The 25,995-nt window shown below is 40.9% G+C and overlaps 2 protein-coding genes across 3 annotated transcripts in view; one reads left to right on the forward strand and one right to left on the reverse strand.

Moving 5' to 3' along the window:
- The first annotated feature begins 625 nt into the window (after positions 1–625).
- Positions 626–12,215, forward strand: LOC310953705 (tensin-4-like). Its single transcript, XM_083922828.1, has 13 exons — positions 626–677; positions 2,321–2,601; positions 3,659–3,995; positions 4,312–4,649; positions 4,745–4,840; positions 4,986–5,114; positions 7,543–7,635; positions 8,224–8,301; positions 8,428–8,490; positions 9,584–9,755; positions 9,869–9,937; positions 11,168–11,197; positions 11,373–12,215. Exons 2-13 carry the CDS (start codon positions 2,349–2,351, stop codon positions 11,503–11,505), a joined length of 1,791 nt encoding a protein of 596 aa, XP_083778954.1. The 5' UTR covers positions 626–677; positions 2,321–2,348; the 3' UTR covers positions 11,506–12,215.
- A 302-nt stretch (positions 12,216–12,517) lies between these two features.
- The window catches only part of krt222 (keratin 222), a 27,410-nt gene continuing 13,932 nt past the window's right edge, over positions 12,518–25,995 (reverse strand). For both annotated transcript variants that reach the window (XM_083932180.1, XM_083932181.1), the window contains exons 6-10: positions 25,433–25,558; positions 23,983–24,203; positions 19,098–19,318; positions 18,634–18,736; positions 12,518–14,587 (exon numbers count right to left, since the gene is read on the reverse strand). In XM_083932180.1, coding sequence (XP_083788306.1) covers positions 14,374–14,587; positions 18,634–18,736; positions 19,098–19,318; positions 23,983–24,203; positions 25,433–25,558 — 885 coding nt within the window. In that variant the 3' untranslated portion in view covers positions 12,518–14,373. The remainder of the gene's footprint in view (positions 14,588–18,633; positions 18,737–19,097; positions 19,319–23,982; positions 24,204–25,432; positions 25,559–25,995) is intronic.

The following is a 25,995-nucleotide window of genomic DNA, read 5'->3' on the forward strand; positions in this document are numbered from 1 at the left end:
ATAGGAGTATAATAATCTTCCTTTATAGAGGCATCCTTTAATAGTCAGGAAACCAAAGTGCTTTACGTTGACATTTAACCGAAGAAAGCTTTTAGTCATTCTGAATCTATGAATACTATGTAAACATTTATAGCGGAGTGTAGTTGGCTATAATAAAGAATACACATTTATGAGCAAGACCATTCACATGGTGAAACTATTGAGTACATTTAATTAATGCACCACCGCACGGTACATCAGCAGTAAAGTCGGAGAAATCTGATAAAAAAAACCTGCAGTATTCTTTTCAGACAGTCTCCACAGCTGCTGTATACATGCACCCGCCAGGTTTTTATCATGCTACACTTTAAACTGTCATGAGGAAATGCATACGCAAGCACAACTTTACAATGTTGGAATGGTGGAATAACATCATGTGCACTACCTCTTTTGATACAATTTCCTTTCCCTGTGTGAAAAAACCCTTCCCTCCAGCCATAGACTTTACACTGCTGAGATGACATCATCAGTTGGATCTGCAGGGGTTAGTGATCCTCCCTGCTGATAGGCTCACAGGGAAAAGGGTTGGGATTCCATTAATAAAAGCATGCAACACAGGAAATGTCAAAGTAAAACAGTGAACAGTCTGAGAGTACAACAACATTACAGCCGTGGAATCCTGACCGGAAGAAAAAAAGGTAAGATGACCTTTCTTTGTTAAGATACTTAAAGAGTTGCAGTAAAAATATGCATGATCCATCAATGTATCAGCAGCTTTACACAAATATATCAATAGTACTTCATTTTTACTGGATTATCCATTATTAAAGTGTATTTTATTCTTATTGTAGCAGCAGCAGCAGCAGCAGCAGGTCTTAGCTGGGACATAAGCTGTGTTAAAGCAAATTAGGACACTTCATATGTATGCTCTCATTTCCTAAGCTGAAAAACTGCTGAATAACTCAAAAGTTGCATTACAGCTCATATTCAAATTGTATGTCATGGCACACTATGATATTGACCAAAGTAAGGCATTGTGAAACTGTGTGGATGCTTCTCAAAACTTAAAAAAAAGGTTTGGAATGATGTGATTTTCTCCAAAAAAGAAGTCGATTTTTGACTGTAGGTTACTTAAAAGAAATGTTTTGGCTGTTGTAGGAAAATACTAATGTAGTTATGGTTACCGCCAATCACCTGGGTGACTCACTGAGCACCACTCCTCGTCTGAAACAAGGAGGGTGAGGCACGGTATGATCTGATCATCCCTCATATGACACACCCTTCCTGAACAGCTATTCATGCTGATATCAGCAAGTAAGCCATTCACTTAGCTTGTGTCATTATTTATCAAGTGAGTTTATGATGAATGGAGAAACGTGGGAAGCCTTGGGCTACATATTCTGACTTATGCAGTGTACAGAAGCAGCGGACGGGTGGGTGTCTGTCTGATGCCCTGCTTCTGCTGCATTTGGCCGCACCACAACCCACCTTTGATCCAGTTTACATTCATTTTGATCTCATAAAACACGTGTAAAGTTTTGTAACTGAATTTTACCAAGTTATCGGACCAGGGGCATGAAGACATCTTTCTAACCCCCTTCTTCCAGCGCCCTTGCTCGGATCTCACCCATTATCAAACACTGCCTTAATTTTGATCTCAACACCTCAAGCTCACGTTGCTCACTATTGCGGTGAAAATATCTGTCCACAGACAGACAGACAGACATATAAACAGCCAGCAAAATACTTCAAACCTCCTCTGTGGTAGTCCCAACTACAGTATGTGACACACACACACACACACACACACACACACACACACACACACACACACACACACACACACACACACACACACACACACACACACACACACACACACACACACACACACACACACACACACACACACACACACACACACACGAAACAATACCATGTCATGGTTATTTATAACATCTATTGGAGAACATTTCTTATTCTAATCTGGCAGCTGCGAAGCCAGTTGCTCTGCAAAAGTTGTGAAGAATTTGCTTTAATCACTGAAGGCAATTTGAGTTTATATATAGTGCATAATAGTGGCCAAGCGACACTTAATTACTTAAGCAGTGTAACCCCCTCTTTACACCCCTGGCCCGGTTTGGTGTTAGTGTTGTGTAGTGTTGTTGGTGTTGACTGGTGTTATCCCCTCACAAGATAGTCTCTAGTTTTCTATGAATATGAGTATCGGGTGAAAAAAAACTTATGATGGGTCTGTTTTGCAAAGAGGACAAAGGCAATTGTATCACTCCAGTGAAGACAGTGTAACTGATCTCTTTCCATTGTATCTCTGTCTCTGTAGTTGTCCCAGAAGACTGAGCTCTCCTAACATGATGCCTACAGCTAAAGGCATGTCCAAGATGATACCCAATCACGTTCTGAGAGTGGGTCAAACTATCCGCCTGGCCCCGGCGCAGGAGGCAGTCAATCAACATCCCAGTCTCACTGAGCCCAGCAGTAACTACAGTGACCCTGATCTTGATATTTCCCTGGATAATCTCAATCAGCTCATCCTGGAACTGGATCCGACATTTGAACCCATTGAGGCCAACAAAAGTCACTTGTGCAACAGCCCTCCTGCAGGTAAAGTATGATTATAAAGCCAGTTGTTCTTTGTTTCTACACTATTGAAACTTCCATTGCTGTTAGAACTATTTCTCACCTAAACACATCAACAAGGTAAACATAGTGCAACAAATATAGCGTCCAACCTACCCCTTTAAAAGAAATAGTACACGTATCCTGGGGCTTTGGAATTTTTGAGATAGTTAATTTTTTTTTAATCATGGGTAATTGCGCCACTTCAGCTGTTCTTGGATTACTGCCCAGTCTAGTACCACACCCTGCACATGTTACAGACACAGAGAAGCTCACTGCAGTAGTCACACATGAGGGTGGTATGGCGGTTTCTTCACTCAAACCTCCTCGTGTCTCAAAGTGTGCACAAGAGTCACCAAAGCATATAAATGGATTTCCTGTTTCTCACCTTTTCTTGAAAGATGTTTGGTCATATGTTTATGAAACTGAGTGCCATGTGCTATATATTGTGGAGATTAACAAATTGAAGGAAATAACGCAACAGCACCTCTTTCCTATTGTTGCAAAATGCAACACTGCCCCTAGAAACATTCCCCACAGCACCTGCCTAAAGGCTCACACTTTGCTATTTCTGTTAACATTAGTCATTATTATGTAACTTTGATTGCAGACGGCACTCTTCACACATTGGCCACAGGCTACAGTGTTTTCCTGAGGGCGTACAGTAAACTCACTCAGTGTCCATCAGCACAGTGAGGCAGACAGATCCTCAAGTGCACAAGAGCAAGTTGGGACTCCTCTAGCTGATTTGGTATCATTGCCAACAGCAGTAATGCACAATTCAAAGCCTTTGGTTTGGAAGGAATGGCCTGAGCTGTGCAAGCAAGTATCTGCATGATAAATATGAATGTCTTTATCGGGTGAGTTTCAGCAACTGTGCGTTTACACACAGAGGCCAAGCCCTTTCTTCTAACAGAAAACACAAGCTTTCAATCAGAGAAATCATGGAGCCTGCAGGACTTTCCCCCTGAGTGCGTCAGTTTCATGGCGTTTCATTATCTGTTTTCCATGCTTTTTCTAACACTTTCCTCTCCATTCCCAGACGACTCAGATGAAGATGTCTCCCACTGCGTGTTGGTCCCTAGAGGATGTTCTCCCTGCTCCCTGCCCACTGTGGTCCCATCTGTGTCACCCAGTATAGCCATCCCTACACAGAGCAGTGTCAGCTGCAGTCCTCAAGGCACGGTGGTGTTCTCCAGCTCCCCTTCGTCCTCCCTGCCTCCGCTGCCATGTGGAAGTGCACCCCGGCGGTATCCCTCACAGAAGAACGATGCAACCTTTTCAAAAGGATCCCAGCGCTTGTCTCTCTCCAACAGAAACAGTGCTGTCTCGCTCCTCTCCATGTCAACCTGCTCAGACACCAGCTACATCCTTGGCAGGTAAAACTCACAATCAAAACAAGGTCTGCCTGTTAACAAGTTTGGAATATGCCTATTTTAAAAATGCTGCAAAAACCATCATTGTGCAGTATTAAGAAGGCCAGTACACTGGCGACTTAGTGGATTGATTCTTGTGTGGAATTTTGCAGCTGAACAAAAGTTTTTAGAGCAACAATGTGACACCATTTTTTTTTCATCAGTCTCAATTCCCTCTAATATTACAAATGACAGGACTTTGAAGTTAAAGTTAATATTTACTAATCCAGGATATTTATCTGAACATTTGCAATATATTCTCTTTCGTCCTGCTTATTAGCAACCTGTCCCTGGCCAGTGAAGATGCTGATGCTGACTTTTCAGAGTCCATCCTCACTCGCACGTCTGGCTCCTTCAGTGACGGGTCTAGAATGAGGCCATGTGATGACCGGCACAGCCCGGACAAGCCTCCATTGTTAAGGCAAGGACATCCACAGGGGCTTCACGACAAAGGAGCACAGAGCAGCCCTGCTTCACTCTCTGGGTCTTGGAGCGATATTCCCGTACTGCTAGTCAACGGAGCACCACAGCCCGATCTGCACATCCAGTCTCCTGAACCAGAAATGGACTTGATACAGACCATCCTTGCGTCTAACTCAAAGCCACTGTCTCCTCACAGTGAGTGGCATGTCTAAGTGTAGACTTTTCTGCTGGGCAGCTGCTACATTTTAAACAGTATTTGACCCCACTGTGATATTTTTATGATTATTTAGGTTTCCAAGCCCGTTTTCATGGCAGCCAGCCCTCAATGAAGTTTGTCATGGACACCTCAAAGTTTTGGTTCCGTCCACATATCAGCAGAGCAGAAGGTGAGAATTTCAAAACATTAATGATTGAAGACACAATAGCTTTACTTTTTTTTCAGGGATATATGATTCCCCTGCAGTATAGATACAGAAAAAAACACACATTTGCGGCTGTCTAAGCATTTTTACGATGTTTCATTAATTCTAGCTGAAGCCCTGGTAAAGGAAAAGGAAGCAGGAACATTTGTGGTGAGAGACAGCACTTCCTACAAAGGCAGTTTTGGTCTTGCTATGAAGGTGGACCAAACAGACGTCAACACCACTTCTGCCTACCCAGGTAAACATTTACTAGTCAGTGCAGCAGCCCGACTCAACAAATCACACTTTATTATAAAAGTAATAGCTGGTTTTGGTCAGATACAAGAATGAGAAGGTCTAAATGTTACAACTACCACAATCACAGACACACGACGTGAACATAGCGTAGCACAGTGCTGCTGTCGTCATTTGTTTACACCAGAGACCTGAAGGCACAGGGAACTATTACCCAACTCTGCTGATGGGAATGGGCATGTCTGATGACATCCAGCTATCTGTGGCGAGGCCGGAGACAGTGCTGTTATTTTTTCCACCCACAGTATACACTGTGTAAACACAAAAGAAAACCATTGAAAGCAATCAAAGAGGAAAAAATGGACCTCACTCACGAAACCATTTTGAGGCTTACTTTATTTGCAGATTCATATTTTTCAACTTTTTTTTTTTTTATAGAAAAACAGAATATGAAAGACGTGTCGGCGCTGAGATCGTTTCACTGTACAGACTACATTGTCTGTACCAATATTCTTCTGCTGAATTATTCCTCCACCCAGGGCAATTACAGAATACAATTATTCTTGGTTGGGGGATGTTGCTCTCCTTCTCTTTCTCTTTGTGACATCAATTATATTTTTGGGAACAATTTGCAGTGCAATATACCGTAAATATAGTAACAACAACATATTATCATATTAGATTATACAAGACACAACATTTACAAGGGACATTTTAAGAAAGGAGATCTGAAATAAGTAAAACGTAAAAGCTACAATAAAGGTTGAATATGGAGAATGAGCAGAACCCCGCCATCCAGTGGGTCAAAAAATTATTCCAGCCGTCTTGTTGCCAGGTCGGTCAGACCCGGCCCACTAGCCTACAGGAGGAGACTGGAGTCTGTTTGTGCCTGTTTGAACCCATCCCGGCAAATCACACCATAAAACAAGTATTGCAGAGGAGTCTGACTGTCAGTTACTGTTAGCGTTAGCTAAGTAAAGATGAAAAGTTAGCTTATAGGTCAAGGAGAAACGTAGCCATTTCAGCGTGCATTTTAATGCCGTTTCTCTCCTTTCTCTCAGTCCATGGAGTGAATGCTCGGCCTATATTGACTCTAGTTTTTGCCCGTCTCCGGTCACTCAGCTGCTGGGACAAATAACGCCCCCTTCACTGTGGCTCCGAAGCAGCTGCAGGATTGGGAAACTCCACTTCACCCAGTGCCAGCCTATAGTAGCTGCACCCAACAACAGACAACCCTGGCAACGCGCAATACACAACACTATTGGCTGGTACAATGTCAACATAATGTGACAGAAAGTCATTGTCAAATCCGTCAACATTTAAAAAAATGTTTTATTCAGACTGAATATATTTTTTTTTTATGGAAAAGCAATACTTTCATTCTGTACCCCTCAAAATGCCCTGTTGGTGTATTATTATTATTAAATTATTATTATTTTGTAAACTGTCCTGGGAACCAGCCGAATCTGCCAAGCTCTGGCAGGTACGTCTGGCCCCTCTCCCATTCAGACACATTTCCTGCCAGCCAGATTCTGGGGAAGCAAACCGCATATCTCATGTGGGGTGGGTTTAAGACGATGAATGACAGAGGAGTGTCATGCTTTAATGTAGTTGGCAGATCTCATCAAATATGAATCAACATGGAGCGGCTGGTGGCACAGTGGTTGGAGCAGTCGCCCCATGTAAATAAATAAATAAATAGGCTGAAGGTCCTTGAGGCAGCGACCGCGAGTTCGACTTTGACCTGTGGCCCTTTGCTGTGTGCCCCCCCCCCCCACCCCATTTACTGTCTGTCCTATAAAATAAAAGGCTTGAAAAACTGCCCAAAAAATACGAATCAACATTCTGTTACGGTATTCTCTATTTTTTAGCTAAAAATGGTTTTACAAACACATTTTAGTGTACTATTTAGCTATAGTTGGACAAAGTCTGTGACCCCTATTCCCTGCTTTGAAACGGACCAAGCACTGTCCAAATTTGCATGTGTCACAATTTGCTCAGCGCTGTTGTTGTTTTGTTTATGTGATTAGTTGTAGGTCTATCTAGTTGCATCCAGAGGCATTTTGGCCTGCACCATTGATAACACGATAACAAAGAGAAAATTAACTGAGAAATTCAAGACTAATACACATAACCTTATCACTGACAGATGTAATAGACAGACCTAATGGCATTCCTGTGTTTTTATTGATCTTGTTGTTGTTGTAGATGAATTTCATTTAAATTCAATGCCCTATGTGAAGCAACCAACAGGAGTCAGCTCTTTGAAAAATAACTGTCAAATAATCCTGACTTATCTTGGTCGTCTTAAGGTAATTTTGTTTTGTTTGAGTTGGCTTTTTAATGAGTTTTGTTGTGATAGCTATGGCCGTGTTTACTTGCTATGCAGGTAAATATACTTTTGTCTGACATTCGTTCTTTTATTTAAACAGGAGAGAGCAGTTCAGATCTTGTCAGAAACTTCCTTATTGAATCATCAACTAAGGGCGTGCGTATCAAAGGTTCTTCTCAGGAACCATACTTCGGTAAGTAAAGGTCAAGAAGACCATTTTGATGCAAAAAGTGATCGTTTTTCTTCTGAACTCACTCAAAATTCACGCACTTACTCAATATGAGTACACATCCTGGTCTGGCTGATGATGTCTACCGCACCAGAGCTGAGTCAGCCATGTCTGGCCTCCTGAGATGTGAGTGGGCAGAAATGGGTGGATCTTGTTCTTTAGTCAAAGCAATGAGTTCATCGGGTGTGTTCTCATACCCACAGAGCCCTTATCAATTTGTATTGTGTGCCTCTTTCTTTCTTACTTTCTATCTTTTTTCCGATCAGCTTCCAGAATTCTATCTTTACTGTAGCCTTGGTGACTCTGTAAAACCCCCACACAGCAAAAGATTTACAATGCCCATAATTTTAATTTGACCAAAAAGTCTTTATGTCATGACAAAAATATCAAGACTTTAAAAAACAAGAACTGATAGGCCAGTGGATTCAGATAAAAAATAATAATAATATAAATTTGGCCAGAAACACTAATGTCAATGAAATATTCTCATGTCTTTTGTGGTACAGAATAAGACAATTAATTTTTTCAGGACTTGTATTGTCATCTTTGCAGGTAGTCTCTCTGCCCTGGTCTACCAGCACACTATTTCTTCTTACGCTTTACCCTGCAAATTACTGCTCCCCTCCCAAGGTAAGCCATTACTGCATTGTGTGTGTGTGTGTGTGTGTGTGTGTGTGTGTGTGTGTGTGTGTGTGTGTGTGTGTGTGTCAGAAGGTAGAAATATTAAAGCCTAACTTTATTTATTTGCCTTCACAGATCTGAAGACAGCAGAAGAGAGGGCAAATGACAAACCAGCATCAGAGGAGAAGAGCAAAACAGGTGGGACAAAATAACAGTAAAGAATAGAAACGTAATTTGTTTACATTTGCATTAGTTATTTTACTAGAACTCGTCTTAAAGTAACATTGCTAAAAAAGTGTCAGGAGGAGCAAGAAAAAAGAAAAAACATAAAATGAAAAAAAGAGAAAGTGGGCTGAGGGATAAAAAAAGGAACAAGATAATGAACACAACATTAAATTTAGCAACAAAAGTGGTTTTTAATTAAATCTATGTTCTCACCTTTTCTTTCTCTGCAGTCATAGAAACATGAGGTATTTTCAGCCATGTGATATGCTAACAGTGGCTTGTTAGCTAACAGATAGCTAATTAGTTCATTAATGTTGAAGGCTATTGTTAGCTTTAGCCCACATCTTTAGGACCCCTTGAAACTTGTCAACAAGAAATAGCTACAATTCAGCATGAAAAGTACATTTAAATAATGATAAAAGAAATCGAGGACAGATTCGACTGCACTGGTTTCATTCTAACCCCTTTGTCGGTTGACAGTCGACAACAAAATCCTCAGAGGGTTAACTGTAATTGAGCTTAGCCACACGTAGCTGACCTCAATTAACGTTAATGGAGAGTGTGTTTAGGTGGGCCAGCATTAGCTGTCTAATCATGTAGGATGTGGCTTAACTTAGGACTCTTGAATTGAATGAAGCCATAGCTAATTAGTGCTGTCTCTGACTAGCCAGGCAAATTTTAATTTTTGGGTGGCTGTGGCTGTGGAGTGGGTTGTTCTTCATTCGGGAGATCGGTGGTTTGATCCCCAGCTCCCCCGGTCCACATGTCAAAGTGTCCATGGGCAACCCTAAGTGACAGTGACAGTTTGACTAGTTCCTTACTTTTCTAGTTATTTAAGCATTATCTGTAGATATACAGCTCAGTACATCCGAAATGATACATAAAATACAGTGGGACACATTAAGTAAATTAGTAGTTACCGTGTTTCCTGTCAGCAATATTTATAAAATACAAATGTAGGCCAGATCATATTTGAAGTAATGATCCATTTATGTCTATGTTTCTCATGAGATTGAAAAATGAAAGGTGCTTATTCATACTATTACAATGTTTGCCCTTTCCATAGCTTGCAATTTTGTCTACCTGAATGCTGTCCCTACTGAGACGCTGACGGGCCCTTGTGCAGTGCAGAAGGCAGTGTCCTCCACATTTGAGAAGGCCTCAGGTTCTTTCATACCAACCATAGTCAACCTGAAGGTGTCTTTGAAGGGTGTTACACTGACGGATATCAACAGGAAGTAAGAAAAGACATCCTGTCATTGTTTACTTACATTAAAACAAAAAAAACATGTTGGTTTGTGTGTTTTGTTAAGACTGATCATTTCTAACAGCCAGGATCATTTCTTCACAGGCTCTTCTTCAGACGTCATTACCCTGCTCACCTGCTTAGCTACAGTGGTGAAGATCCAGGCGATCGACTGTGAGTATACAGCAACAAGCAATCATTTTGAGACTAATACACACTTAGTTGGTATCAGTATGGTCGCATTCTCTTTCATGTTAGTAACTTGAAAGAGCTGATAAATCTCTTTATTAGCACTCCTTTTTTAAAAAGATATATATACATATATGTACTGTATATATATATATATATATATATATATATATATATATATATATATTTATACAGTATATATATATATATTTTGTTTTCACAGCATACAAATATGAGTTAAAACCGATGATCACATTAATGATGGCTTTGTTCTATTTTTGAGGGCAGAAGTCATGTTATGTATGATCAATATTTTGATGTGACTTCTGAAAAGCAGACCGCTGCTATGAATAACAGAAGGTTACCATGGATACAGTTCTGATGAATGACATGATCAATATTTTGTGTCAAATTATTGATTTCTTTAGTATAAGTAGCCATATAATAAGCATGATAATGTAGCGTGAGCGTGTCATTATTGAAAATGAAACCTTTACTCTGTCTGGGTTGAATTTGCAATAATGACCCACTGGCTCTACATTATCCCTTACTTATTACCATAGCGCTTTTCTATCTGTGATGTCAAAATATCTAGTCTCATGAGACCATCCAGATCTCGCGAGCTCCATTGTATTTTACTCACAGATCAGTCTGGTAACGTGCGGCGGAGAACATTTGGAGAAGTTTTCCAAGAGACCGAAGCAATCAGTGTTGGTTTTGAGGCGGATTTAAGTGTGACGAAACCAGAAGCGACTTCAGTATAAACAACATAGCGATAACAACTCTTTTTTCTCTGGATCCTTCTGTTGAATATGGACCGGGCTCCTGAAATTGTGCCTTTGATCCGTAAATTCACGTTACACAAACGGCAAATATCCTTTACAGACATGCTGTTTACTTTCTGAGCTTTGCCTCAAAACTTCTAGTAAATCATACGCTTCGTTGATCTGATTGGTTGATTTGGCCCGTATGTTGGTGATAGACAGATGGTTTATCCAATCAGCAACCGGTACTTTCGCCCCTTCCCAAAGGATCTCCAAAGGAGAGTTCCCAGATAGATATGCGGAGCAAATGTGAATCAATCCATCTAGAGGAGTCAGTTTACAAAATATCAGCAGTAAAAAAAAAAAAAACAGCCATTTTTGTTCATTAAGAATATGACAGTAGAACACAGTTTAATCTTTAAAGCTTTCCCTGTCTCTTTTACTCTTACAGGTGGATGAAAGGTTCCAGCTTTGGAGCAAGGTAATTGGAATTGGTTACAAAATCACAAGGATGTTTACACTGTATTACACTGTCGATTCAAGTGTACCTATTGCTCATGCAAGGATCCATAGTAAAGCCTCACAGGTTTCAAGCTCACCTGTAATACATGTCTTGTATACTTCTATTTTAATAACCCAATTCTTCATCCCAACAGGATGTTTGGCTTCGTGGCAAAAGGTGTGGAGGCCGGCATGGAGAATGTATGCCACGTTTTTGCAGAATATGACCCCTTGCAGCCTTGCAACAAAGTCATCAAGGTTATTCAGGCTGCCATAGCCAATCCATAAACATATAAGAACTGAGACAATGTGATAAAGGAAGGGGTCTTAAGGCCCCACCTACATTGTCTGTTTTATACTGTACATTTCTCAATGAGCCTGTCCAATATGGCCTTAAGTCTCTACTGCTGTTGTAAACTGGACAAGTTACTGTATCTACTGTTGGATTACAATACCAGCAAAGTGTGATTAGTTTTGTTTCGGATGACCCAGACCCAGCCATATTGAGAAGGCAGGTGTTATTGTGGCATATATATGAAGATAAAGAAGACTGAACAGCTGTCAAGAAAGAACTTAACAGACAAGGAACCAGCATATGAATGTTAAATCTGTTCAATATCAACCAGTTTGTAAAAATGTTAAAATGAACTCAAGTATATTTTTGTAAAACTTAATATACTGTATGAAGCTCATACAAAATAAAATCAATGTTAAATGTTCTAATTGAAAACAATACATTAGAATCCAACCCTTTACATAGAAGTTAGGGTATGGTAAAGCACTCGATGAGTCCTATTTCTTAATGTGATGTGATTACAATACAAACTGGGGTGAAAATCTGCACTGGCCAATGCTATTAAATATAGTGATGAGGGATTTTGAAGGTTATGTTTATACTAGACTAGAAGAAAAACATGTCCTGTCATTTCAAAGCAGAACTTTGCATATACCCTAGTTCCATAGCTCATAATGTATTTATTATACTGCACTGTAAACAATTACTTCTCTGTATATTCATGTACTTTTTTTCAAAATGTTATGATACAAGATTAAATATGTTGAACTGTTGAACCTGTGTATGTGTATAAATGTTTATGTCTGAGGGAGAGACAGTGTGTGTGAAAGTGTGAAAAACTAAGCTTAATCTGTTCTTTTACCACACCATGTGCAAGACATAAAGGACGACTGTGGTTAATCGCTTTGAGTCTTCTAGAAAATCCGTTTATGATGGCAAACATTTGACAGAAAACAATAGTCTGCACATATTTATTTTTTATTTTATTTGAAATGATAAATTGTAAGACAAAAGCATAATGCTTCATTCTGAAGTTACAGAGCTCCAGAAATCAAGCAAAGCGAAATCAAGCATAGAACCACATTGGTAATATTTAAATACTCTAAATATATTCCATGGCACCCAAATGCCATGCACAACTGTCCTTTTCTTATTTTAAACATCTTTGGTGCCAACTCAAAAAGAAGAATTCAATCAAATCTCTCGGTCTAAGGCGTAACAGATAGCATGTGTTACACAACCCGAGTTGAGCACTGAAAATACACTGCAGTGTTAACTATTTACAAATACTGCCCTCCTCTGGTTAAGACAGGGAATCTAAATTCTCTGAGACACATACTGAGTGTTAAGAGCCTCACTGCTGTTAAGATCACAGTGAGCTGTTGATTTTTTGTTTTGATCATAAAATGTAGCTTCATTATCAGTTTGAGTTGCAAGGTTCTTTTTTCCTCCACAGAGAGAATGATTTGAAATGACAAAAGACCCTCAAAGTACACACAATCTGGCTATATATCTGATGTTCTTCTAAGTGCTGTATGTGTCTGCAGTGCAAGCATTTAGGGACTGTAGGAAAATGATTAACTGGCCCCCTGCAGCATTATTAATATTTCCACTGGACCCTCCCTTCGACTAAGAGAAAAACTGCACCACCTTCCCCACAAAATCTTAGAGTAATAAAGCTCTATTGAATTGTTACAACTCATTTTGCAATTTATAACTAAAAGTGCACAAAGAATTCAAGATTTTGTGCTTCAAACATATGGCAAACATAGACAAAACGATGTGTCCTGTTTACTGAATGTTCCGCCGACTCTTTATTTCTGAACCAAAAGCTGTCACTGGTACTTTATAGACCGTTTAACTGGAATTGCATTGTGAGGCAACAGATTGGGTCTATGATTACTTCCTGTCAGCTGATGTCATTCACTGCGTTAGATTATTCCATACTAATATTATTATTATTATTATTATTATTATTATTTATAAGGCTTTAAAGGTATATGAGATTTTTTCAATATACCTTAGCATGAAACCAATAGTATGTGAATTGCGCTTCATTTTACATTTCGACATTTTTCATTTACATATATGATATACATATAAAAAGCTTATATATATATATCTATATATATATATAGATACATATATATATGCTCTCTGTTGAGATGTAGAATAAAATCAAGGTGGGGTAGCTACAGCCGAGAGATAGCGATAAATTCAATGCTAACTGAAGGGATACCATTAAATTACTAAAAAAAAACATTCTTTTCTGCACTCCCTCCACCTAATAATTTTCATAAAGTCTCTTGAAGAAAAAATACAAAAAAATCCATTTTAGATAGTTCACAGCATCTCAGAGTTATCTGTGACTCTGCGCCTCCATTATCTCCACCTCTCTGTACACTCAGCCTCCTGTACCGAGTGTTGATTAGAATGAAATGAAATGCTGCAGGTAAGCAGAGTCACATGGTCGATATCATCTTTTCCGTCAAGTGACCTCCTACTGGAACAGTTTCAGTATTGAGAGACACTTTTTTATTCATTTAGAATAATGACAAAGACATATCTTTATATGTTAAATTTGTATCCTCTGTAAGTTAATAAATAAAGGTCGGATATATTTGATGTGGTTCTGTGACACTAAAAAAATGGCCCCATTAGATGAACACAAAAGCCTGATGGGTAATGCTTATCCTGCCAGTTGAGATTTGATGCGAGAGATCTCAGTTTCAGTCATCATTCGTGATGCAAAGTTGAATGAATGTGATTTAAAATACATCAGAACCCTGACGATGGTAATACCTCAGATGTCAGTGACACAGCTGTAACTTCAATAGTTGACTCTGGCGAACCAGTGAGAGTTACTGTGTGATAGATGGGATGCTGCGAGATCTCTTCATGATGAGACGCACCTCCACGTCGGGGAGGCTGTCCTGTTTGGTCTGGGCACACCCCTCGTCCGCTGCAGCCATGTGCAGGTCGAAACGCAGCGACACCGACTTCTTGCGCAGCTTGGGATTCCCTCTGAAGAAGGAGCCCTCCCACTGCTTTATCACTTTGTCAATCTTCTCTGTCCTGGTAGGGAAGAGGTTAGAAGTTGTGTCAATAAAAGGTGATGATGATACGTGATAAATGTCACACAACATTGGGCCTTACTGGATTAGATGCACGGGCAATAAGAATGAAAAGGTTTTAAATCGGTAGTTTTTTTTATGTTTTAGGACTCTATTCTGTTGATCAAATGTGTTCTTTTGTATCTGGACATTATTTGTCTTGAAGTTTATTTATTTATTTATTGTATAACTGCGTGTCATGTTATTCCATGTGGAATGGGCCATTTCAATGGTACTGTACTGTATGACACAACAAATGAAATCATTAAATTATTTGTGCATGATACACCTAGTTGCATAGTTACACCAGAGGGCAGCAAGAGAGAACACTTGTCTTGTCTTGTATAAGAGCTTTACTGTATAACAGAATATGCACCTCCTCTGTGATAACGTGCAATCAGTCTGGCCCTCAACAGACTCACTGAGGATCAGGAACTGGGATCTTTGCTGTTTCAAATTCAAAATGTCGGTCTGAAAAATAACCTGCCTGCAAAAGAGGCCAGAACTGTAAATGTAAGTGGGTCACTACATGTACAGGGTAACCTAATAGACTAACACATCCATTTCTAAAAAATGGAAATGTTTGAGAAACTGTACCACATACTGTATTTATTGGGCTTTTAGAAGGGGAGTCTCTTGGAGGTATACAATAAATGAACCAAAACACAACATCCGCCATGTGAGATTTGGCCTTAGGTAAATTATTGAAAGAGATGGTGGTTCCGTTGGGCTTTAAAGAACTAAAACATGCATTTTAGGCTTAGACTGTATAAAATATGAATGTGATGTCTCCGTGACATCACCCAAAGGTTTCTGAAGAGCCAAAACGACGCTCAGAGTAGGTGGTCGGTGCTCATCTTGGCAGTGACTCCGCCTGCACTGGGATAATCCGTAAATGGGGAAAGAGGTGGTGCATGGATGGAGCTAAGGCAGATTGAATGAGTCTCTAATCTCTGCTAGCTACATGTCAATCAAAGTGGGCACAGCCTTAATTATGCATAACGTTAAATAATTTAAGGTACATTTTGAAAGTTAAAGTTTCTTCTAGTCAGAGGAGTTAGTTGTATGGTTAGGATAAACAGGGACGAGGGGGCATACTTGCTCCCACACACCTGGGACACCATTCTCTGCCAGCGGCACCAGGGAGAGGAACGGACACAACCGGGTCAGGGAACTTTATTTTGAAGTTTCCCGGCCTGGTCAGCTGTTTTCATAAAACACGTCATACCCGTAAGAAAACAGCAGCTCTGAGGAAGGTTGGAGTACAGCCAAAACTGTCCGAAACGGTAAGAGGACATCCTTACCATACAACTAACTTGTCTGACTAGAAGAAACTTTAACTTTCTAAATGGATAAAGAAGACATTAGGAATACAATCGATCTAATTTAAGGTACAGTTTAAATTAAGTTATAAGTTTGAGTTACATGAAATTTCACCCTGTGTACAGTCGTCATGAACTGGGATATTAGCTGTAGAGACCAAAACCATTTTATTTCTATCAGGTTTTGAACATGCTTATTTTTGCTGTCAAAGTGGGCATTTTAACATAGGGGTCTAAGTCGATTGACTCAGTTTTTCGATCCAGCCTCAAGTTCAATTCAATTCAATTCAATTCAAAAAACTTATTTGTCCCCAGGGGGCAATTCAGGGCACACAGAGCAGCAAATAACGACAGTGCAACTATACAAAAACATTTTAACCTAACACAAGAATAAAGTGTAAGAACAGAGTTGCCATTTGAGAAACTGCATTTTTTGGCGCTTCCACACTGGCTTCCTTTTTCAGCCCAAGAGGTTGTCGCTTGGCCTCAGGGCACCTCAGGGCAGTGCAACATGCTTTAAATGCAACATTGAGATATTTTCACTATATTTAGCTGAAATTGTGAACTGGTGAGCAAACAGTAGCAAACACAGAGTAACATTAAGTGTCATGCCTCTGGCCACCTATTGAATGTCAGTCCAATATCTACTCTCCTTTATCTTGTTTTTGATTGCCTCCTGAGGAAAACATCTATCTCTGTAGCTGCTAAATGTTCCACTATGTTCAGCAGCTAGCCAACTTGCTAAATGTCTGTCTGCCGTCTGTCTGCTGCTTGGCAGGTAGCAGGCAGCACAGAATGTTTTTGCTAAGAATAGCTACCTGCTGCTGCTAAGAGGTTTGAGAGGGATGACACACAACAATACATTTTGGAGCAGTAAAATCTGAACGTGTTAAGTCTGTAATAACAGTCTGTAGTTACATTTCATTTTAATAGCTAGTCCATACTATACAGCAAACATCACAATGCTGTTATAGGTGGAAATAAAATGGACTGTATTTATAGATGTATTATCCAAACTACTTCACAATTTGCCTCTGACCATCAGAAGCAATTATTCACATCTGCTCAGGGGCTTTCTACGGTGTGTCCTGAAATCTGATTGGCCGCCCCAGGTGCCACCCCAGTCAGAGACCTGTGGGGTGGTCTTTAAGAGGTTGTAACAGGGTCTAGCTTAAAGGAAGAGATCATTAGAAGAAACTTAATATAAGGAATCTATCAGTACCAGCCACCTAAAACTAGCTTGTCTGGAAGGAGGCGAAATAACGCTAAGTTAGGCTAAATGTTGACGAGAGAAAAACTTGCCATTTAAATTAAGCATTTTCAAAGTAGAACATGTATGACATGTACTGTATATAGCGCATTTAGAATATGTGTTTGTTACCGCATTTTGCAACAATTTATGGCCTGTGTCTGTTCACGGCTTACAGTGAGCTCTGTGCGTTGCTATGGATATTGTAAACCAACCAACCAACCAACCAATCAACCAACAGGGTGCAGTGCTTGAGTAGAGATGCAAGGCAAAAAAAAAGCCCACATTTCTGGTTGTAAGTAGAAACACATCTACTTTCAAGCAGACAGGTTTTGGATGTGTGGAAATATTGCAACACCAACCTTTCCGAGAAGATGGTGGAAAAATTCCCCCAAAAATTTCCACAGATGCATGTTAATGGAAATATTAGTGGAATATTAATTTTCCTTAACCATGTAAACAGCTTAATAATAATAATGTCTCCGGGCCTGGGTCCAGTGTGTTTTTGCCAGTGCCAGTGTTTTTTGAATGATCCCCAATAATAAAGGGAGCGTATTTGGCCACTTAGAAACCTCGGCCAGCAAAAGCTTCATCTGGACACACTCTTTTTCAGAATAAGGGCAAAACCAGAATATTTTGTGCGTGTTAATGTAGTCACTGGTTCCATCAGTACGTGCAGATAGATTCGTTGATACCGGAGCATTACCCAACAACCCAATTGAATTAATTTGAAGGCATCAAGAATGGCCTGACTGATGTATTCTGAACAAGATATCAGATGTCAGTGAGAAATTTTAAAAGGAGTGACAGAGTAACGTCTCCTTTGATCCGCTGTTCACAGACAAAGTAAATATTCTGCCTGTGACTGTTCATGTGCAGCTTTCTTTGGAAAAAATTGCACATGTGCGTGTGTGGCTTTTTGGATGCGTGCCTGTGGCTGATAACACCTGAAGCATAACTAAAGAATTCCGCCCATGTCTCATCCAACAATAACAGGTGCCCCGCCCTGAAGACTCCACATCAGGCCAGTATCTCCACATCAAACACAAACTATTAAAAAGAGGAAAATTCCCATGCAGTGCTGTGATGAATCACTCATGGGAACCTGCACAGCCAACTAAACGTTTTATTCCTTCTAACTTGTTTGACATGTAATGATAATTCCTTTGAAACGTGTACATGTAATCTGCTGGACCAGACGTCACAGGGGCGGAGAGGACATGGATGATTGTGTAATCATGAACTAATGAGTCAATAAAACACTCAGTGCCTAGGACACAAGCAAGAAACTATGTTATTTTGCAGTCAAAAAGGCATTTATCTGGGTAATGTAATGAACAGTCTCTCTGAAGTGATGCTGTTAGGGCTTGCTACTATCCGACTGAACCAAAGGTGCTGACTACAGGTCAATGAGGGGCAAAAAAGATCAATACTTACTCAATGGTGCCGTGACCCTCTGCGCTCTCCCGCACCACATTACCCTGAAGAATCTCCTGAGTCTTCACAGTGGAGATCAGCAAGTCTTTATCTTGCTCTGGTTCTGTGAGAAAACATCAATGACAAATTATAACAAGATATGACTGCAAGTGTGTGTGTGTGTGTGTGTGTGTGTGTGTGTGTGTGTGTGTGTGTGTGTGTGTGTATGTGCGTGTTTGTGTGTGTATGTGCGTGTTTGTGTGTGTGTGTGTGTGTGTGTGTGTGTGTTTGTGTGTGTGTGTGTGTTTGTGTGTGTGTGTGTGTATGTGCGTGTTTGTGTGTGTGTGTGAGTGTGTGTGTGTGTGTGTTTGTGTGTGTGTGTGTGTGTGTGTGTGTGTGTGTGTGTGTGTGTGTGTGTGTGTGTGTGTGTGTGTGTGTGTGTGTGTGTGTGCGTGTGTCTGTGTGTGTATGTGTGTGTGTGTTACCTGTGAGTATCACAAGGCTCTGCTGTCTATGCAGTATGCTTTTCTTTAGCCCACTGTCTGTTGGGAGCAGTGAAGGTATTTCAGGCAGGGGCTCAGACTTGGGTTCGTCCGGAGTAACAGCAGGGTCACTGAAGCCGTTCTCCAGCCCGTTCTCCTTCAGCTCCTCCACTGAAAACCGCCAGGGCTGCAGACCCATTGGCTGCCCGTTACGGCCCATGTACCTGCAGGAAGAGTACAGGCAGGTGATATCAAAAATAGATTTTCTGATGAAAAAATGATCGTTATTATCCTTAAGGATCCGATATTGATTCATGGAAAGGAATCTGAGCTTTTCTTGGTATCATATAAAACTACACTTCAGGAATCCATTGGCACCAACCATGTCATGCTGATCTAAAATTTCAGCAAGGGAAAAACCCACCTGCTGTTTTTCAGAGGGTCCCATGACCTCTGACCTCAAAATATCTGTATGTAAATATCACTCAATACTTGCTGACTGTAGAGTCTGTAAAGTTGCACTTTATTATGTTGACTGCTGTAATGTCATGTTAAATAAAAAGTTAATTATTGCAACTGCTTTGGGGTCAATTGTTAATGTCAACATCAATATATTTAATAATGCACCAGATTAGAGGGTTCCTTGTGTAATTGTGTAATTTACAGCATTCCTTCTCTAAGAAACTTTTTTTTGTAACTGAAATATCCTTAATTGAATCAATATTAAATCAAATGGAGTTGGGTCCATGTAAATCAGAATCAAATAAATCCATGTACAGTATGTATGCATGTATCCATGCATGTCTTGATTAAAGTGACAGTTTTGTGAAAAAAAAATGATGAAAGATTGATAGCACGCCCATGTCTGTACAGTAAATATGAAGCTAAAACCAGGAGACAGTTAGCTTAGCATGCAGACAGGAAACAGAGAAACAGCTCCCTTGCAGAGTGTGTCGCAGGATGGGACTGTGCCAACGCACATAACAGAGGGTGTGTGTTGTCGCTGTTGTCCCTGACAATAGTTCTGCCCTTCATATATTTGAGCAGTGCCATCTCAAAGAACTGCAACTTTGATCTTAAAGTAGACAAGCAGCCTGCCTGGCTGTATGTATCAGCACGCTCCCTCACAGCTGTGAAGCCAGGACCACCCACATATGCCACATCAAGGCATCAGTGGAATTACCTGGCAGAAGTGGGTACCTCATATTTCAATTTCAGTATTGTGACAATAACCATACAGCATCAGTTATCCTGGCAAAGATAGCTCTGCAAGATTCTGTACAGGTAATAGACCCTTTTCAAGCCAGACGCACAGGTGAAACTGATATTAACGATTGCTCATTTCCATTAAGCATCCCAGTGAGTGAGTGAGCCAGCATGCACAAAACCAGGACCATAGAAATAGAATTATATAGAAAGGACATTGAGCTGTTTTTCATGGTCATCTGAGGACTACAAAACAAGATGGCGATTATTCTTACTTTCGTGCGTGTCGCAGATTGGAGGAGAGAACACTGACGCAGCTCGGGAGGGACCACTGGGAGGGACCACTGCCGCTTTTTGAAACATTTTCTGTAACCAATGCAGCATGAAAGCACGGCGTAACCAGCAGGCCAACCAGCCAGCCAGCGGACGGGTGGTTAGTTAGCGAGCTTGCCTTGCAAACAAAGTTGTCACTCCTCTGGCGATGAATGGGACGTCTTGATGCCGTTTATACCAAACAAACCTCCGATGGTTATGAAAAGGGTGATTATAACAAAGAGCAACAAAAATGTCAAACTGGAGATAACAACAATGGGGAACTGCAATTTCTACCCAAGCGCCACCCCTCACTAAAACCAAGGTGCTTGAGAATGGAGAATGTCCTGTTGTGTACTGTATGGGTGAAAGACAAAACTGAATCTGCCATTGTAAAAGGCTTGTGTCTCTAATGGTCATTACTCTACTCGTTTGGCTGTTACTGCAAAACCTCACCTCCCTGGGATGCTGCAAGTCAGTTTCTACAGCTGTTTGTATGGAAGTTAGTCTCTGATCATTTTGCTACATTGTTTTGAATAGCCTTGTCCTTTCTATCCATTTAATTTCTATGACAAAGACCTCCCCTGAGTGGATCGTAGCCTTCTTTGTATTTAGGCAAAGGATATTTTCACCCTGGTACAAAAATCAATGTGTGCAATTTGTACCCAGGTGTTGGTAGCCAACAATGCTATTTTCACCCTTTTTTTTTGCTTAACACTTGTTGTCTAAAACTAACCAAACTGCAAAAATAGTTAGCAATGTTTTGGGTGATATCCCAGGCTGGATTCAAACCACAGTCTCCTGGGTGAGTCCAATGATCTCCACTTACCCACAGTTAACAACCACAATACCACACTTTGGCAGATGCCGCAGCAAAGGCTATTTTCACCCCGGTGTAAACAGACAATCTGTGTTCTTCAACACACTTGTGCTCTCCCCACTAGGACAGGTCAAAATGTCCGCTGTGAAAAGGTCTTTTATAGCATCCATAGCTAGACCGTATAGTTCTAATTAATGGAACAACAAGATGTCCTCCACCCCTTCTCTTTCCTATCTCTCTTTCTCACTTATGAACTCTCTTTGCCCACACTCAGCAAGACTCTGGATGATTAAAAGTATGTACGCAAATATAAACTGTACTGTGCACTGATCTTTCAGTATTATCTTTTGTGCCTTGGTTGATTTGCAGACATACCCAACTCATAAACCTTTTGAGGTTTTTTTAGGAGAAGCTTTAGTAAGTGTTTTTTACTGTATGAGGATTCTCTCTTCTCTTTATCTTGTCACAGCCCTTTGTGTCTCACCTTGATACCCACTCAGTCGCCACCCTTCTCAAATATTGACAAAGAATACACATTTCCGATGTGTCTCTTTGCATCAATGGAATCATTCAAAGGCATATGCTGAATGAAAAGCATCTGCAATCCTTCTAATATAGTTGGGTTTTTGTTCCTTTGTGCATCCTTGCATTTCCCTACAACTGCCATCAAATACTGTCAGTCGGTTGTTGTTATGGACCCAAGGACGAGCCAATCTGGACATGTTCAATATTTATAAACCTTGAATCAAGCAAAAACGACCTCTCTGTGCAGTAGCAGGGGCGGGGCTTCAGGGAGCCGAGCATGTCTTCAGCAGTGGGTTACAGATACTTTAGAACCTGGTGTTTAATATGTCAACGCAAATTGTCTAAATATGCTTATTTGGGAATTGATACGTCTACTTAGTACAACCATGTGTATTTCTGACTGTGGATGCTGAATCCACTAACACAACCAAACTCTTCTTCACTTCCCTGGAGTCAACGAACAGATAGCTTATAGCAGAGGTAGGAAACCTGCCTCCGCCCGCCAGTCAAGTTCCAGATTACATCCAAACTGTCTAGACTCATATGAGATATGTAATGAAGACTTTTAAGGAATTTAATAAAAGTTAATTAAAAGTATATTTTTTGGTGAACATGGATTCTTCACACTCATCTTCAACCCGGCAGCAAGGAAGATGTATAGGATGGGCACAGTTTAAGACTAGAGTCACCAGTTCATTATCGTGAGTTACGGTGTTGTATAATGGAATTATTGAAAAACACTTTTTTGAGGTCACAGCAACCTTTGAACTCCAAAATCTAATCAGTCAGACCATCTAATCCATTCTTTAGAGCCAGTAAGCATTTGTGCTAAAATATGAAGAAATACCCTCCCGGGGTTCCTGAGATATTGTGTCCACACGAATGGGACAGAGGGACTACCTGTAAACATAATGCCCCTAGCCACAGCTGTCGACCGCACGGAGGAATAGAAAGAAAGTCTTGGAGGGAAACAAAGAGTCTAAGGGTGCATGCCTGGGTGGATTCATTTGCTTTCACTGCCAACACTGCTAGCTTATCGGTAGGCCTATGCTTGATTGCAGTGAAAATTAGCAAACAACAAAAAAAACAAACACACAAGACCGGAACAAGCACACTGCATTTGCTAAAATTGATCTGACTGGGGTTTGAGAAAAAGGGACCAAGAGGAGCAGAGCACATTTAAACTTAAATATTTGGATCAAATCTCCAAACTGCATTAATACTGCTAGTCTAAATAAATATGGAAGCGCTCCAATCTGTTTGTAACCCCCTAAAACAGTCTTAAAATCCAAATTACCTACCCAAACTATAAAATGACAATCACATGGTTGATGCAGCCAATGTGTAAATTTCAAAGGAGCTGGATGTGAGATGTCTACGATAATTAAAGACCATGCCAGAAGAGTGGGATGTTCCCTATTAAAACAGCTTGACGCTGGCAGGGAATAATTATGTTGGCTGATTCAAGACAGAGCTGCATTCTGCGGCCCTGAGTCACTGGTGGAAAGTTTGTTACCTTCACATAATTTATTGTTTGGGTGTTTTTTGTATGTACAGTATAAAATCACTGGAATTTTCTGTCAATTTCCACTCTATGTTGTTACATATTACTATTGCATTTGGCTGTGCTCTAAAGCCTCTGGATGTCTCAACCTGCAATAAATATTGTGGATTGACTACATTATCCCTAACAGAATACTAACAGTGCCAACACATGAAACGATCTGATAGACAGCCAGAAAAAGGAATGATTAAGAAATTAATTCTGTTTACTTTTTCCTTAAGGGGAGAAGTTTCTGTCTAATGCCAGTGAGCAGGTGTGTGCAGAGTCTGCCTTTTACAGGCAGACTTTGTTGCACTGTTGTTTTTCACAGTTTTCAAAGATGAAGCTGCGCCAGTGTCCTGGGAAAACCCTTTTATCCAGAGTACTCATTACTTTCCTGGTTGGCACAGAATCCACAAAATTCCAACCAAACTATTCCTTCCTGCTTCCTCTAACATCTCCATTGTCTTTCGTGCCCTTACCTGCCCTCTTCACGCTCCAGCAGACGTCGGTAAGTGGCAATCTCTCGCTCCAGCCTCATCTTGGTGTTGAGGAGCTGGCTGTGGCGCTGGCGCTGGGTTGCCAGCCCGCTCCTCACCTGCTCTAGCTCACCCTCTAGCCCAGTGATCACCTGGGAAAGGTCCTGTAGCTGGCTGGAGTACAGGCGCTGGGTGTTCTGCAGGGAGCTCTCCAGGCCTTTCTCCTGAAAAGCAAGAAGCAAGGAGCTATTTGGATAATGACTACAACGGTTATCCTTGAATCTAAAGTCGCATGTAGTAACAAATAACTGTTTAACTGTACGTAGTCGAATAGTTTAAAAAAGTCAAAAATCACCTCTCACTGGATTTTCAGATATCTGTACAAACCATAGACTGATATAAAGTTGGACGGCTTTACAGCTCCCCAAAAATGAAGCCAAAGCATATCGATCTCTCCCTGGTGGCTCGCTGCAGTATAGGTCATAACCCCTGCCCCCTCCATAGTAGTGCATGGACCAAACAAAAACTAGTCGTACATCTGGAATACATTTTTCTAAAGCATTTATCTATGTAGGTCATTTGGATCACGCATATTTTTGTTCAAGGGTTCGTTATTCTTGTAAGTTTGGTTTTAAAACGAGGTGAAACGTCATGATTGACAGCTGTGGTTGTCTCACGGTAGCTCGGATGGGTGTATGGACGTCACTTCAATGACGGGACTCTACAGCGCACACTCTATTTGCAAAATTACAACATGGTGGCACCTGTATCCGGGATATTTCGGCTTTACTTTTGTACAGAGTGAGCAATGGGAGCGGCAACGTCTATCGTAATGGAGCTGTCACGTCTGACGTAACACCCTTTCAAAATACGATTTTCCGGTCAAAACGCTTCGTCAAACAATCTTTGAACAAGAGTGATCACCTATTTCTTCAATACGACACCTTTCCCTTGATAGGAAAGAGGTAAAATGACACTGACGTTGTTCCTTTTACTCAGATCCGTTCAAACAATGCTGTGGACTGGTCCTATATTATGAAAAAATGTCATATCTCCTGAACACTTTCTCCCCATTGCTCCCACATTAGGATGAGATGTCTTGATATGATGTCTGAGTGGAGACAATTTTAGTATCAATAACAGTATAAAGGCAGAATCTATCTGTGTATGTATGTATGACTGTCCCTTGCATAAGGCAAGAACCATCCAACTAGTCTATATCACAGTTGGCAGGCGTATTGCTGAGGACCCCAGGGAGTGCAGTGTTGAGTCTGATGAGCCGTTCTTGAGAACACCGCAAGCAGCACTATCGGTGGTCAAGCAGTCGCCCCGCTCTGAACTGGAACTGTTCTAGTTATCTTCTAGCCTCTTGCCATGAGGCAGATTGCGTCTGTCACCAGTTTGACACTTAGGGAGTTGGCCATGGTGACACTTTTGATGTGTGTTTTCTTACCAAGGCATGTAGAGTCTCAATCTCCACCTGCAGGGTGTGCCACTGCTTCCTGGCCTCAGCTAGCTCGACCCGGGCCTCCCTCAGCGCAGTGCTGCCGAGGCTCACCTGCATCCACGCTGCCTCTTCCTGGGTAGATCAGACATTAAAAGAGCCACATGAACTCCATCACCACCACCAGTGCCACTATCTCAGCCAAATGCACACACACTCTCACTCATTTTATCTTCTATTCACCAGTAAACTTCAACATCATGTGATATTATGGAGGAATGGTTTTTCTAGCCCAACTAAATATGCACCGAATGTGTAAATGTGCAGTAGCTGATGGCAACAGTTCTTTCCTATTGTCAGACAGTCAGAGGAGAAGCAGCCACAGGTGGTGCTGCTGGTAGTAGTGTGTTTCAGGGGAGCCGGGGCCACAGGCCTGCATGTACACACAGCTGTACAAGCTGTGTTGACACTGTACAGCTGTTGGGCGCTTCACACCCTCCGTCCTCGCCCTGTTCAAATGCAGTGAAGCAGTGAATCTGTCTCAGCACAGTTATGACAATATTTTGACAATA

The sequence above is a fragment of the Echiichthys vipera genome (assembly GCF_963691815.1).
Source record: "Echiichthys vipera genome assembly, chromosome: 2".
NCBI classification, from domain to species: Eukaryota; Metazoa; Chordata; class Actinopteri; order Perciformes; family Trachinidae; genus Echiichthys; species Echiichthys vipera.